Source organism: Anser anser (assembly GCF_964211835.1).
Source record: "Anser anser genome assembly, chromosome: 2".
Classification (NCBI taxonomy): domain Eukaryota; kingdom Metazoa; phylum Chordata; class Aves; order Anseriformes; family Anatidae; genus Anser; species Anser anser.
In genome coordinates this window covers 119,614,644-119,631,611 of record NC_139721.1, presented here as the reverse complement: position 1 = coordinate 119,631,611, position 16,968 = coordinate 119,614,644, and the positions used below count along the sequence as shown (strand labels likewise).

At 38.9% G+C, this 16,968-nt stretch overlaps 1 protein-coding gene across 2 annotated transcripts in view; it reads right to left on the bottom strand.

The window, feature by feature from the left end:
• GADL1 (glutamate decarboxylase like 1) overlaps positions 1-16,968 on the bottom strand; it is an 85,290-nt gene that overhangs the window by 21,571 nt on the left and 46,751 nt on the right. Inside the window, exons 14-15 of one of the 2 annotated variants that reach the window (XM_083826864.1) lie at positions 15,189-15,278; positions 4,093-4,328 (exon numbers count right to left, since the gene is read on the bottom strand). In XM_083826864.1, coding sequence (XP_083682990.1) covers positions 4,215-4,328; positions 15,189-15,278 — 204 coding nt within the window. In that variant the 3' untranslated portion in view covers positions 4,093-4,214. Of the gene's footprint in view, positions 1-4,092; positions 4,329-15,188; positions 15,279-16,968 lie in introns of those variants that run through there. The other variant, XM_083826863.1, reaches the window with a different exon arrangement.

The following is a 16,968-nucleotide window of genomic DNA, read 5'->3' as shown; positions in this document are numbered from 1 at the left end:
GCAGGGAGGGAGCAGGATGAAGGATTCCCACAAAGCTGATGAACTTTCCAAGCTATTAGCAGCTACTGGGATGTTAAGCAACTATGAGGGCAAATTTTCAGATCCACAGGCCTGGATGGCTTGTACCCAAGAACTGAAAAAAATTGACTGAATCTTTGCATACATTTTGGGATACTAAGGAAATTGCAGAATACAAGCACCAGGATTAGAAGTGACAAAGATGGACAAAGTAAAACAAAGGAAACACTCATCCCTGATTTAATTTATAATGAACTAAAGGGTAAGAATATATTGTTATTTTAAAATTGACATGAACAAATTTTAAACTCAGTCTTTTGTGTTTAGTTACATTTATATCTTTGCTGAACACCATTTTTTTGGGTCAGCCTGCCTTCACTATTTTGCTGATATTACAAGTTTTCTCAATGAGTTACTCACACAAAGCACTAATAAGAAAGCCTTACAAAAGCCATTTAGATGAAAAATAGCAGGAAAAATTCACACAGCAACAGCACCCAGGAAACAAAAAAAAAAAAAAAAAAAAGGACTACATTACAGTAATAAAGTAAAACTAAGCAAGATTTGAATAACTAGTGGATCTCCACATGCAGCAAATAGAGCATTAATCAAACGCAGTTGCTAGTGAGGCTCCGCAGAGATCAGGAATAGTCTTGATGCTAATCCGTACTGTTAATTTTCTGGAAGTCAATAAATGACAGCTGATACCATTTGTGAGTGAGAGACTCATAAATGAAGAAAATAGAGGCAGACAGGCAATTGCACTGCCCTGGTGTGCTCAAACCCACTCTAACAATGGCTTTTTAATATAGCCAAGAGGTAAGCTATGTATTATGGAAAAAAAAAAAGACTCAGCTAAGAACAGACGACTATCTTAAAGATAATTACTCCGAAAACTGTAGTAGTCAACAAAAAAAATATATCAAAATTTATATGGACTTCCAGGTCACCTATCAGAAACCAAGAATCCTTCCTGGCAAGAAACTGAGAACTGAGTTCTCAGCAATTATTTTCATTCTATGTCACACCCCAAATCAGCTCTTAAAATTTCCAAAAGACAAACAATAAAGTTTTGTAATTAGGTCATATATCTGGACGCTTTAAAATGGTTAGGGCTGATCTTAAACATGGATCCCCAGATCCCAGAACCACTCATTACTCTCCCTGACCCAACGGGGGGAAAAAAAGTAAAAAATGTCTACACAAATTCTTTTGTTCCTGAAATAGTCATGAATACAAAAACACACATGCAAAAAAGGTTTCATTTCAGTATTCATCATTACAATATATATATTTTACAAAGCCTCATCAGCTTGAGCTCCCAAAGAAAAACAGAAGAAAGAAGTTAGTATGATCTGTGATTGCTATGAACAAGTACATAAGTATTAAGGAGGCAGTTTTTCCTCCACATGCTGTATCAGAGACTCAGGTACTGGCAACAATACAGAGTTCAGATGTTTACTTTCTTTTTATGATAATGAAAAACTGGAAGGATGTTGATGACATCCACAGAAGTGATTCAATGGCCAATGAAGGCTTAAAGATGTGAATCTATTTAGCTTATAAATAAGAGTGGTGACTTGATGACAGTTTGTGAGTATGTGAGAATGGAAAAATAGATTAGGGAAGGCTATTTCAGTTTGTAAAGCTATTTTTTCATCCCTTCCCAATCTCCTTTTATACAGAAAAGCTAATTGACCATTGAAAGGAGATGCCAAGGAAAATGGCAGTTTTGCCATTCCTTGATATTTTCTAGTCAAGAATAGATGCCCTTCTGGAAGATGTACTTGTAGAAAGTCAAAGGGCTTCCCAGAGAGAAGTCCCCAAAACACAGGAAGCCAAGTAGTTGCTTCTGTCCTTCCATTCTTTTTGACTGTAGGCTTCAGTTTCATGGCTAGGTGCAAATCACCTGTAGCTTTTCATTTAGTTTCATAATTCACATGCTGCAATATAAAGCTCATTAAATAAGGGCTAATACATTCCTGTCCAGCACAAGCAATTCAGTTGAAGTGTACTTTCAAGGGAAAAAGGTAAAGCCAGCTGATGTCTTTCTACAGATCTCTGGACATCCCTTGTCCAGACACGAGTGTCTCCCAGCATAGAAAGAGATGTCCATTCAGACGGCAAGCACACAAACACTGTAGTGGTAAAGAACTGATGCTGCAGAAGGTGCAGGAAAGGGAAGAGAGATGCGAATGGCAGGGAAAGCACAATTTCATTGCTCTTCCTTGGCAGAAAACATGCTTTCCCCTGCAGTACCTGTACTCCTGTTCTCGTGCCCCTCCAAAAATGCATCATCTGGACTAAGAGGGACAAAGCAAGAACTTTTCCATGCGCTACTGCTCTTCCACAAAGTCTACATAAGCTGCCCAGCATGCACTGAAGTGTAAAGCCATAAATGGCCTGTACCCCAAGCCTGTACCCCAAAACAACCACTAGACAATCCTTTGATCAGACATTTGTAACCCTGGTATGTCTGTCATTCTTTTCCAAAAATGCTGCATATGCCCTAGTGCCCATACCCTTTGCAGCTCCATGTGGCACAGGAGCTCCCCGCTTATACCTGATATAACCAATACAATAAAATACTTCTCCAAATAGGTTAAGACAGTGTTGAAATTGCTGCACAGGCTTCAGACTACAGCAGAAGTCTACCTTTAATTCTGAAGTAAAATAAAGGCTTTTACTGTTAAGCAGCTGCTGTTTTCTGGCTGACTAGGCAAAAAGGTATCTTATCTAGTTTTCCATCAAAAACATATCAGGTCATGCTGCAGGGGTCCATTAACTATGGATGGAATTCAGATTATATTTTCCTTCTGTCCAATTCCCTATAAAGTGACCAGAAAAATCACTGTACTATTAATCTTGTGATAACTATTATTGCATTATAGCCAATTCATTGCTGTTATTTATTAAACACGCCAAAAACAACAGAATGCTAGAAAACACTTTGTTCATTCAGATACCACAGCAGGTACCAGCTGTCAGGGCAGAATGGCAACAATGCCACTAGAAAGATTTGTAACTAGAGGAAACTTTATTGTGTAGTGTAGAAAGGGTTTGTCTAAAAAGCCGTGACCAACAGACCACACTGGCAGTCATTATTCATTCATGAGATTGTCATTAGCCCGCCTGCAACTTCTGATATTCAAGGACCTTCATAAAATATTGAAAGCATTCATAGAATCTCCTGTTACCAGGCCCTTGCAGAGGGGGGAGGCTGCACTGACAAGGTGCAAACCAGGAACTGATGACTTCCATTCCATTCTGTAGTTTGCTGTGTGCAAAACCAAGAAATGCATTGGCACTGAAACAATTGCCAAAAATAGTTTTTGCTTAGCTGCCTTCTTTGCTTTCACTCTCAGTGAGATTCTCAGTGAGAGGGCCAGGCATTACTTTTATCCTACATAAATCCTTCAGTGCTGGAATAGCAAGTATTAGCAAGAATAAGGAATATATATAATGATCATGCATCAAACCAGAGGCTCTGCTGGACAATCATCTCATCAATCCCTTGTGTACCCTGAAATGTTCGCTGGAAGTGTTCACCTAAAAATCATCTGTTACTCCCTTATTTGCATTCATTAGTCATCATCCCCCTTGAGTTCAAAGTCCCACCATATATCAGAAAAGACAGAACATTTGGGTCCTCTAAGCAGCACTCCAAATTGCTCACAGGGCTGGGGAACCGCAGAGCAGACAGCTGCAGGAAGGGCAGCTCTAGGAGCAGCTAAAAGGCATAAGGTGAAACAACAGCTCCTTGGGGAGCACTGGTGCCTACAGCAGGATGGGACTGGCCTGGGCTGCACGGCTGTGTCACTACCTCTAAGGGCCCTAGGGCTCAGGACAAACCAGCATACCCTGCACCAGCCCAGATCTGCTACAGTCCTATGGCACAGTCCTGGTACTGGAGCCCTGCGAACGCAGCTCAAGAAAGGCCCAAGGGCCTCAGTTTGGCCAGGCTTTTTACAGTTACATTCCTAATTTTTATGTCAGTAGGATGCTGTGAAATTCAACCTTCCTTCCACCTTTCACATAGGAATGAAATTTATCCCCTATGTAAACCACAGAGTCTATAAAATCTTTCTGTAACTGCTGCTTTCCTGAGACAAACCTATGCGTGCTCCCCTACCCACAGTACCACCTGTGCAGCCCCAGGGTTGCAAATTATTGCGTTCACATCACCAAGGGACCAGTTAGGATGCTTCGGAGAGCCCCCTGAAAGGAGTAAATTCAGAACTGGTGTGAAGATCGGCTTCACAGACCCAGAGCCCATGTTCAGTGCCCTTGTGGGACCGTTCTGCAGACACCTAGCACAGAAAGGAGATAGCTGCAATTCATGTGTACTGAAGACTCAGAAATGGCAATACCTCTGAATGACTGTTTTTCTCATTTCACAGAAAAAAAGGAGAAGGAAGGGGAAGACAAGGGAGTTCATTGTTCCCCAAAATGCCATGTAAAATCATTTAAGTGCATTAAAATATGATTACCATTTGTTATAGAAAGAAAAGATGATGGGGAGAGGGGACAGTCCTTATTCAGGTAAAAACTGAGCACAGAATGAAGCTTCTAGTGACCTCAGGACTCCAGTACTTAGACATTCCTGGGATGCTTCAATTATTGAGTTCCCCTGTGATGTATATTGGGTTTCATTTTGATCCACAGGCTATTAAACGTGATCTATGACACTTTCAGAAAAGCTGTAGTTTGGAGTTCAGCCTGTAACTCAAACTTTTTTTTCTTCCATCATCGGTTATTAATGTGCATATGACACCGAGAGAGCATAATGAAGTGGTGCAGAGATACGTAGGAACACAGTGCTGCTTTATAAGAACATAGTCAATAGGGTTAACCAGAACTAAATTAACTGTGTTAAATGTCTTCAGGTTCAGCTTTCTTATTAAAAGCAGTTCTCTTCACAGGCAAGCACAAAAGGCCATTTAAAATATTAGTCAATATGTTCTAATTCCAAAAGGAAGCAAAGGAAAGGAAGAGTAATTAGTCTTATTAAGCAGAGGAAAATACGTGTTGTTTGGGCAAACAAGTAGCACAGTCCGGAATGTGGATGCACTAGCGGAAGCCAACAAAATACATCAAGAGTAGAGCAGTTTGCCACGGCTATAAGCAAATCTCAGAATGGAAAATATTTGACTGTAAATAGGCTAAAACGTCATACTGCATTTTTCTCAAAGAATAAACCATAGATTTAAAGGTTACCATGTCTCAGAAAGTGTATATTTGCAAGGGATGAGGAGGTATTTGCTTTTGTGTTGGGTTTTCGTTGTTGTTTGTTTTTACAAAGGTAGCCAACAAAGACTGTTAAAAAACGGTCAATGTTTTTGGTATTTAACAGAAATTGGAACATGCAGACAACAGATTTATTTAACCTCAAAAGGCCGGAGAAATTGGCTGACAAGAGCCTCGTGAAGGGAGAGCTGGGACTGTTTAGCCAAAAGAAGAGAAGGCTCAGGGGGGGACCTTACAAGGTATATAAATACCTGAAGGAAGGGTGCAGAGAGGATGGAACCAGGCTCTTTTCAGTGGTGCCCAGTGCCGGGACAAGAGGTAATGGGCACAAACTGCAACACAAGAGGTTCTTTCTGAACATCAGGAAACACTTCATCTCATTTACTGTGAAGGTGATAGCACTGCCACAGGTTGCCCAGAGAGGTTGTGGAGTCTCCCTCCTTAGAGATCTCCAAAATCTTCTTGGCAACTGGCTCTAGGTGTCCCTACTTGAGCAGTGGGGTTGGACCAAATGGCCTCTAAAAGTCCCTTCCTACTTCGACTGTTCTATAACTGTATGATTACATTAACAAGCTTTTCTAAAAATACACTTAATTCAATACTATGCCTTATTTTATCCTTTCCCTTTTCAAGAATAGTTTTTAGATGATCCCAATATGTAAATATATACACAATCATAAACATATATATGCATGAGCGTGCACACACATTTATATTCAAAATGTGCATGTGAATGATTCTGAAAAGTCTCATAGTATTGCATTACGAAATATGTAATTTTTCATTTCTATAGCAGTAATGAACAAAAATGCAATATTGTTCTGTGTGGCAGCGTGACTCAAAATAAAAAGTGTTTATTTTTATTATGCTATTCTGAAATGACAGGAGATACAAATAAGGATGACATGTTGGAGTGCTCTTAGTGCAAAGAAATGCACAGATGCTAGAAATTCTTACATCCATACCTTTTTTTCCCCTTATTTATCTGTACCATATTGATAATTAATCATTAATTTACCTGCCTTTCAAATATGTAACAAGGCTTAACTAGTGGGAGAGATTTAGTCTAAATTCCCTTTGGCTTCCTATCCTCTTAAAATTGTTTAATGTTTGCTTTTAAAAAACATTACAAGGTTGAATTAGTTTTCAGATTAGCTGTTCTGCATACTAGCTTAAGGACCAGCTAGCTTTAATAGAGAATATTAAATTATTCTTTGTTCTTATGTTCACAGGAATGATCATTATTTTTCTTTTCTACCTTGGTCATTCATGATTAGATACACCATTCCAATGCTTCAATTTTACCCTAGTGTAATCATGATGACCATTATCTCCAAATTAGAAGCCCTTAGATATCTTAGATATTTTTTCGATTCTTCACAAATGTGGAAAGAGCAACTTTGAGGTATTTCACCACCTGCCTACATAATTTGTTTGAAATGTGCCAACTTTCATTTAATTCTCCAGGAAAAAAAAAAAAAAAAAAAAAAAAACTTTTTTGGAAGAAATTAAGTTTAGTTTTCCAATCCTGTCCATTCTGTAATCAGCGAGACTTCTAACAAAGGCTGCAAGATTTCCACTACTCCATGTGGTACCTATTTGAAAGTGATATAAATTAAATATTACTGTATTTAATACTACTGTTTCACACAGAAATAGCAAGAAGAGTGTACACTGCTTTAGCACCATTCTACCCATTGAATCTGGCAATCAACTGAAGTGGGGAATGCAGTCCCAGTGAATCCCCTTGCCCTTTGCTTCTGTGATCTCAGTTTGAAAATGAGACTCTTTAGATGTTTTCTATATGTAAACAGAAAGATTTATTGTATGCAAAGCTTTTAACAATGCAGGTGTTTGAAATCTACTTGTTTGTTTTCTGTATCTGAACTGAAAGCTAGAAGACCTCTAGGTTTTAGTAAGACTGTGCAAAATTAGCACAGTGGACAAGTTGAACTTGTGGTTCCTTTGTAAGAAGGGAGTACATCTACACAAAACATGCCCCACTATAGGTGGGGTGATTTGCTTGGGTCCTGAAAGAACAGTCCTGTTAGCTAACTACTCCTAGTGAGATAGTTTTTAACCTGAAGTAGGCACCATACTTACACGGCTATACTGCTCCTAGCGTCTGAGTTAGCTACACAGCCTTACATACTGCAATCAAAATACATCCTGCATTGATCTCCTTGAAAGATTTGGTCCTTTGCTTTGAATCTGTCAGTCTCACGATTTTATTTCCTCACAATATTTTTCTCCACTTTGTCTATCCCCCCCCCCCCCCCAGCCCCGCTTCATTTCATGTCATTATGTGTATTATCACACAGAGAAATGATCGGACCCTCCATTATCCTTTAAAGAATTTCAAGCAAGAAAACGACGAGTGTGAAATCTACTTCACCTCTGGAGATCTGAGCAATCTTGCTCTGCAGGTGGCTTGGGGAAGAGGAAATCCTTGTTCAGCCTGAATGCAACAGATGGAGCTGCAGCAGACTCCCTCCCCACAGCTTCAATCGTTTTCGTAGGCTGAGCACTAGGGATCAATAGACTTCAGTCCCCAGTGGGCCTTGAACATGCACAGCTCAACGTTAAGTCTCTGACAAAAGTTACCCTGAACTCTCATCTGGTAAACAGTACAGCAGCAAAGCCATTTGGGTTTCTTTTCTTTGTTCTGAGAACCGAGGGGTAGTTTTAGAAGATGTGTAACAGTCTTCTTACAGTAGAAATGCTTTGTTGCCAGATATGTTATTGTTGCTGGATAGAATGTAAATATCATCAGTTCCAGCTATAACCTGATATTACAAGTCTAGGAAGGGACTGAGGGGATAGAAAAGAAATAGCCAACTATCCAAAGGACAGAAATTGGATGGCTGAAATGAATTGGAAGGTAGTTATCAACTCTTTTACTGATATTGATTCTTGCCTATTTATATCAATGAAAACAGTTTCTCTGACCTTAAAAAAAAAAAAAAAAAGGTAAAGATTTCTGCAGGAGCAAGACTGCTTTTAACTAGAGCCAAACTGGTACTACCCATTCCTGAAAAAACAGTCAGGAAGAGGGGCAATGCAGAAAGCTATAACAGAACTCTCTACAAATGCCATATCATGAATTACTAAAATACCACTTAGGACTACTGTAGAAAGCACAGGCTGGAAGCAATTCACATCTTTGCCTTGTCTTATTACCTCTACTGTAGGATACAATGCATTCATACAAATATACCTTCTTTCTATTTCCCATACACACATTTTGATATGCCAGCCAACACCACGAAGAGCAAGTTTGAGAGCTGGTCAACAGTCTCACAAACCATTGCATACAGGCTGAAAGTTAAGCAGGTGTACAATTCCACCAAAGTAATGTACATACTGGAGTGCTGCAAGCATCCAGGTCTAACACGAGATGGGCACTGTTAATTTTAAAAGCATTGATCCCTAATTCTACAGATAAGAGACTTTAGCAGTGAATCTGGCCCCTTAGTCTAGTGCTACTACTTCAGTACTCAAGCATGAATAAATATAACATAGAGCAAAGCCATAAACTCCAGGTATGTGCAGATTGCCAGTCAGAAAACAAAGTATTATATTTTGAATTAATTATTTTTTTAAAGGTATATGATTTTTATGTTCTTGCAATTCATATCTACAGATGAGACACTTAAAACAAAGTCATGCTAAATCTCTTTTTTAATTAACAGCTGCAAATACTCTTGTACTGCTGAGTTATATAAAACTGCAGAAAATATATATGAAAAGGGAAGTGTGCAAATCCCTCATTAACAAGGTACTAATATAGTGCTATAATTTGCCTGTACTATTTCAGTCCATTGTATTGTTTCTTCTCATTTATCAGAGCCTAAATCTCTCTGCTTAACAATAACAATAATTTATATGCAGCTAAACTACAAAGATTTTATTCTTCTACTACTGTATATTATGTACGATTAGTTGCAAAATAAGAGATGTTGTTACTTTAACAAGTGACATTTTATTATTGATTTTCTGAGCACCATTCTCTCCTGAGAAATAGTCATACTAAAATATAAGTCCTGCTTATTACTGTATTACTCAATTTGTGGTTTCAGGGCTTACTGCACCTCTCTCCCTGAGGTCCTTGCCTGCAGCCCTGACTCAGTTGGGACTCCTGCTCTCACCTCTCCAAGAATGCTGCCGTTCTGCCTCCCCTGAACATAAAATAGAGAATTCAGCTGGGCCTATTGAATCAGGAAATTTTGCAGCTCTTCTCTTCAAGAGCTGGTGAAATGGAGGCCTAAAACAGCATACCACATACTCACGACTTAGTACTGCATTCTTCTTATTTGTGTCTATGAACTAAGGCATCCATTCTGGGATCCCCGCATTTCCTCTCTCGAATAACAAATTTCCTCTTTTGAATAATGAAGAGAGAGAACTCTTTCCAAAGGGTGGATTTGACTTTAGGTTGCTTAAGCCATGATCTGGGACTTCCCCTTCTCTGTGTTGAAGTTGGAGGGAAGCTGTGCCACCTCCTCGTTGAGTATCTGCCTCAAGTCACAGAGGATGAAGCTGGAATTTTTGACTATGAGGATTTCCCTTACTGAGATTCCTCAGACAACCTCTCTGGAAGACCCCCATCTGCTTCTTTGAAATGATCATCCAACCCTCTGGAGGGTATTTCTTTTTAGACCTTTAAACCTGCCAAAGCAATCTCTTCTACTTGTAGAGTCTTTTTTCTTGAAGTCCACAACAGATTTGTGGGTGGCTTTGAGAGAAGGCAAAAAAGTCATGGTACCATCCCTTAACATACGTTTGAAAAAAAAAAAAAAAAAGAAAAAAAAACCTTGACCCATTCTTTTTCTCTCTATTCTTGTCCAAATGCATCATTTCTATATGACTACATTAGTTCAATGCAACAAGAAAACACAAGGGATCAGAAACAATTAGATCAGCATACAGTGTTCACAAATGACTGATAAACATCTCCAGAGCTGTCAGTCACAATGATTTAGCCAATTTAACTCCCATATACTTCTGTGTAAATTTTACCATTGATTTCCCTGTCATTTGAAGCGGCTCTCCAAAGAAACTTGTGTCAAAGAGAGCTAGAAGCTAGAGTCAGTAAGGATACTTGTTACCATAAAAATTACTCATGTGAGAATAATTCATAGCAACAGGTTTCAAATACTACACTTTTATCACACACATTAAAATATTTAAGTACTTTGTTGTTCAAATGTAAGAATAACTCAAAGTATTGTATGCAAGGATGCCAGGCATTTTACTGACAACATCTTGCATACAAATTGTAAGTGGAAATATAGCTGCAGTGACATTTTAGGAACCTTTCTTGTGCATCAAACTGGGCCCCCTGCATTTAATGCCATGGTTATAATCTATGCCATTTTTCTCTAGTTGTTTCAATATATAGAGGGCAAACTTTATTAATGCAATTTGTTGAAGGTGCTGTTTTCCCTTCCCATTCAAACCTATTACCATAGTCAATAGATATTTTGAATATATAGAGAATATTGAATCAGGTCCTTGATTAGTGTTTGATTTATACCACAAAGACCACAAGATTCAGAGGTTGCCAAGGCAACATCACTTCAACCTCCTTATATTACTGCTTTGATATGAAACCTCTCATTACATAAATGTATCAAAACACCAGTCAGCATGACAGGCTATTTTACAAATATAACTTCAGTTAGCAGACATCATATTCTTAAGTGGGGGGAAAGGTAGGGATAACATTACCTTTTACTAAGTGGGAGAGGGGAGGGGCCAAAATGATGTTCCAAGCTATAGAGGTTTTATTATGAAATTGTATCCTGAGTCTTCTAACATTACCAATAAGTTTTGCATTCTTTGGCCAAAAATCCACAAAAGGGCAAAAAAATAAAAAAATAAAAAAAAACAAGACTGAGATGCTATAATTTTCAGTAATTGAAATTAACAACAATGTACAAAAGCTTTCCTGAACCATTGGAAAACCAATATTCCAATATATGTTGTTTAGAACTACAGAGCAGGTAAAGTTTAGTAAAGTGTAAAAGATGGACCAGGAACCTACTGAAAGTTTTTTAACCCCCATTTTGAGAACTTCAATACTTTGCAATAAGTACCGCTCGCCTTCTTTACTGAGCAATATTCAACATGCAGCAGTCTACCTACTTTTATGTTCCAGACTTTTTGGCAAGGCCAGGCTCCAGTAGACTCAGTAGAAGAGGGCTCTGTTAAAGAGAGCTACTTATGCATCTCCTTCTTAATCCTCTAGACCACAATGAGTCTGAGCAGACTACAAGTTGATCCAGAACATGTAAGGCACGGCTGGCTGGCTGGGTTAGCAATAGGATGGTAATAGTTCCAGACTTATCCCTCCAAACTCTTCCTTGTGCCCTAGCACACCCCATGCCTCCAGAAAGCCTTTCAGAGACAGTATTACTAACGATCAGCTGGTTCTGCATCACCTGGAGACATTCCAGCATGAGATGAATTTCTGAACCTTTGAATTTTTGAAGAGAAAATTGTTACAAGTAGGAATATGCAAAGGTACTTGCAATTATGGATAAAACATGAGTATTGGAATTGTCTTTGCTGAAAATTTTTACTTCTCTCACTTCCACTTCTGGTTTGTAATTTCCAGTCATGCTTATCTCACTGCGACTAAGTGACACGTTCATTGACCCTAGCAGTAAACAAAATAATCTCACCGCGTTTCATAAAGGAGAAAGGAGCAAAAAACACCACTAGGGGGCACATAGAGCACTAACAAAGCAATTCCAAGTCTGGCTCCTTCATCCCATGAATTTATGTCGTTCCAGGTCAGCAGTAACTGCCTCGATTTTGCAACGACAAAACAACCACACTTACAAATGTCTAGTTGAATTGAACAGTAGCTCCCCAATTACCACAGAGTGTCATTCATATGGTTTCTACAAGAAGAAATCCCTCTTCACTTAAACAATGACATTGAAAGCCACTTTGCATTGCAAGGGTTACATCGAGCTACATACTGAGTACTGCAAAATATTCAGGGTATGAACTACCTTGGACCACCCACCTGCATCCAGTGCCTTCGTGTACTGTAAAAAAGAACCAGCTTCACTGTACTGCTAACTCCTGCTGTAATTCCAAGTGATGAAAATGCTGTAAGACCACGGGTGTGCACAGAATTCCCTATTTCATTGCGTAACAGGATAATGTACCATTTGTACTGGTTGTTACTTTCCTAACACCATATTGCTTCTCGTACTCTCAAGTGTTTAGGTGGTGACTGACATGATCAGCTCGTGGCTGTTGCAAATCATCCATGCCACTCTTGCCCACCACCTTTCCATTTTACATGATGGAGACTCTGAAGAGGGCAGACCTAAAGTCCAAGGCCCCCTCATTTAAGACAAAGAAAAAACCTACCAAAAACAAAAAATCACCTTCAGATAGACACAGTCTATGTAGGACAGCTAAAAGACTTGACATTAGAATCAGGTGTCACACTGTGATCCAGTCATCCAGTCAGCCCTGACATTTCCACATAAAGTGGGCCATGAAATCTGGAGAAGAGCCAGGACAGCAGAAAACCTTTGTGGTTACTTTGCATAGGACTGTGCAAATTCTTCAGAAAGCTGAGGACTCAAGATCAGGGATATTGGCTTATCAACTTACACCAGCACTAAAGCTCACATAACTAACCTTAGGTGACAGCATGTTATTCTAAAAAAATATTGTTGAACAAGCAGTTTAATAAAATCAATCACTTGCTCAAGGGAGTTTTAAGACATACGTTTCCTTAATTATTGTCAGATATACAGGTCAACAAAAAGGAAGATTGATTTCTGGATAAACAAAAATTGTGATGTTAAAATGTTGTGTGGAAAGAAAGGTTGCGAACTAAAGCATTTTAATGCTATTTTTTGTGAAAGTGGGAAGATTCAGGAAGCACTTGCAGTCAGGAAACTGTACACAACCTCATCTGCCTGCTGATGGCACGATGCAAAAGTATCTCCAGGCTGCATCTTCTAATCACTTACACATTGCTAGTAAGGGTGCATTCCTTCATGCCTATGTATCTGTACTGATTAATGTAATATTAATATAATGACTATGGTGTTTGCAACAGCAATCTTACAGAATAAATTGACATTAGCTAGAAAAGTCAAGTCAGCTTTATTTTGTGTGACCCAGTGCTGTCATCTTCTCTGCTCACTGATGCACGTTGTGCCCCAAACTGGACCCTAGCATCCAAAAATCAAAGCAACACCAGACCTGTCTCTGCCAAGTATCAGGGAGGTGAGAAAACATCCTCTAGTTCTGTAACAAGCTCAGTTCTGTGATGTCCAACAAATTCCTAGCAGTGCCTAAATCAATGCAACTAGCACTCTTCATTTATTTCCTCTCTTCCCCTCTCATCATCCTGGGAGAGAAATTTATGCCATTCAGTGTCTCGCTTTGCTAAGGAGTTCTGGTCTGTTTTGTTTTGGTTGACTGGGTTTTGTTCATTTGTTTTATTTTTGTTTGTTTGTTTTTGTGCGGTAGTTTGAGGAGGGAGAGAGAAATAGGTTATAATTTAGGATTTTGGTTTTCTTAGTGCTTCATCAGAGGCACTAAGAATCAAGAATATATCACATTGCCAATGAAAAGAATGTTTGAGGTCTGCAGTGGTGCTCAGTTCTTGGGAGAATCTGCACACAAGCTCTCCCTCACAAAACACCTGCTAGGAATCTGTCGGTATCAGTACATACAATAAAGCTAGGCATCTATTCCCCACCCTCTGACTGGAAGCACCAGCAAGGAACCAGGAACTCAAAAATCCACTCACTCACACACAATGTATGTGTTCAAAGACATTCATTGTGCTTTACCCATTCCCTCCTCAGTCCTCTCACTTGTATACATAAATCAAAGGTGGTAGGTGCAGCATTATTTCTTCTATGCCTTCCCATTGCAACCTTTTCCAATCCTCAGTCCTCCATGGGTACAGGAGCTATGTATATGTATGCCTTCCACTTTAACAAGAGGAAGGCAAGCCTCATAAAAAAGGATCACAATCCATTCATGTTTTGTGAAAATATGGTGAATGTACACTGTGGTTATGTATAACTTTGTACTGCAAGGGCTAAATATACTTTCCAAAACAACACAGACAGGTTTAAGGAAGACCTTACCCCAAAAAGACAACAGCATCCACTATAAATTGAAAGCAATTCCTGTGAAGGAAAAGCTGCTGGAAGAAAAGCAGCCTCTATAGGAAGTATGCATGTTTATCTGTCTATGGTATACACATCTATGTTCTAGTTTAAATTTCTAGTAAGAAATTCTAGGGAAAAAAATAAATGCAGAATATTGAAGTTGCTACAGGGAGGAGCGAGCAATTAGCTTTATTAATACCAGTGTCTATTGTTTCCTAATTAATTCTTAACAACTGATTCCCAGTTAGTTACTTCAAAATTTCACGGCTACTTTTTTCAAGATGTTTATGAATGGCAGAGTTACCAAAATCTCATCACTGAAGTTTTTCCGATTGCATTTCTGTTTTCATTTATAGGTTGTTTAACATCAGAAATGTATTCTTAAGCACTTCCTCACCTGCCTTTTCTACAGTAATGCCAGACAAGTTCCAAGGACAATGTTAAGTGTCTGAAATAGGTAATGAATACTCTGTCTAGACAAGAGATGCAGACAAGACTGTTCATCTTCTCTCAGTTCTGCCATCTGGTAACAGCTTTGATAGTAAGCTGAATACTTGGAAATGTCTGCATCTTTTTGCGTTTAGAAAAAAAAAATTGCTTTGTCTAAATAGAGAACACACTTAAAAATCCTAGTAACATCTATTTGAGGATTAAATCACCATTCCACTGATGGGTTAATGTCTGGAAAAGCCAGGGGCTATTTCACATTCGTATATAGATACATCAGTAAGCTACAGATAACACCGTTCATGTGACACTCACCTCGTGTAGCTTCTGCCAAAATTCAGGTCCGTCCTCCATTTTTCTTAAACTCGGTGGAATGTACCAAAAGCAAATATTTGCATACTCCGGCTAAACGAGAAAACAAGTGATTGCTTATGAAATATAACAAATGAGAGAGGGATATATATTGCAGCTCATCAACAAGTTGTGCTTTATTTGGGGGATCGGGGGGGCAGAAGGAGTTTACACCTTTTTAATCAAGACTTCCTTCTCCAACGCACATTTTGTTTCCCTTTTCTGAAACAAGAAATAGTTTTAACATTGTCCACTTGTCTCCCTCCTGCCAGAAAAAAAGGAAGCCTGCTGGGGTTCCTTCTTTATTTCTTCTTTTGCTTTGGTTAATAAAAAATTTGGTTTGGAAAAAAAAAAAAAAAAAAGTGTAAGAGAGGCATAGAGAGCTAACACAGATTCAAAACTGAAGGAAGTTTAAAGAGAAAAATACATTTTCTTTTTAATATTCTTTTCAAAATGGAAATTTCCTGTGATGCATTTTACACAAAACATACAAACTCATTATTTTTGGTACTATTTAACATTTGCACACCTAGTCATTTTTTCTACTGAATGACTACTCTCCTTTTATATCATATAGCCCACTATGTAGTTCTGGAGTTAGTGCTGGCCTTCTCAGATCTCACGTTTTATAAGAATCTCAGGATGCTTTGTATGATACATGCCTGAAAATATCTTGTCCAATATCTAAGCAGGCTTTTTGAGCAAAGACTCCACATCTCTGCTTCCCTCCTGAGCAATTTTGCCTTTAAACTCAGTGGAGAGTTAGCTGCAAGCCTCCTGACAAGAAGAATGGATGTTCATCATGCATTATAAAATAAAGCATTTTGTTTTATGAAGTTTCTATTTTGTACATGATTGAGAAAATGTTCCAGCAGACCAACCCAGGATCCACCTACATTTCCTGCTAATTTGGAATAAATTATATTTTATTTTTTACCTGTACAGATAGCAATAGCATGATGAATAGATGTGTTTTCCAGTCCCACCCAATACTACCCATAACAACACTCAGTTAATATTGACCTACCTTGTTTTCAATGCAGTATATTTACGTGGGGTCTAAATTACAACACAGATTATAAACTAACACGCCCCCCCCCCCCCCCCCCCCCAACACACACACCGTCCTCATTAGTATGGCTGAACAAAAAAAAAAGAAGTTAAAAGGCAGCTTGATAGCTGGGTCACACCATCTCTTTGCCCCACTGTGAATGCGGCTGCTCTTCCAATTGAGGCAGTTCCTGAATGAGGAGAGCCCACCAGCTGAGACACGTTCTTTCATGAAAGGGCACTGAGAACTGCTCATATCATTTTCCGCCTCACTTCAAAGAATGCATTAAATACAATTTAATCATCAAGGAGAATATCGTTGTCAGCTGGAACAGAACTGCAAACCTGCCACCTGCTGTCATTGAATGAAATAAAGCTCAGTGCTTAAAGTCCCATTTCTTTCCCCAAAGAGCATGCATTGAGTACACACAAACATGGACCCTGAAAAGGCAGCGATTTCCTCATGAATGCAAGCACTAGTTGACTGTTGGAGGGTTTATTTTAAAGCTGTTTAAAATCAGATGGCAGGACTAAGCAGATGGCGTATATTATCATATTGCCACTGCCTATATTGCCTCCTTGATTGTCTCAGTTTCCTTTCACACATCAGATAACTTCATCCCCCTCTGAAAATACCATTCATCCTAGAAAGAAATAACTACCCCCAGCCACGCTTCGCTATTACTTGTCATCT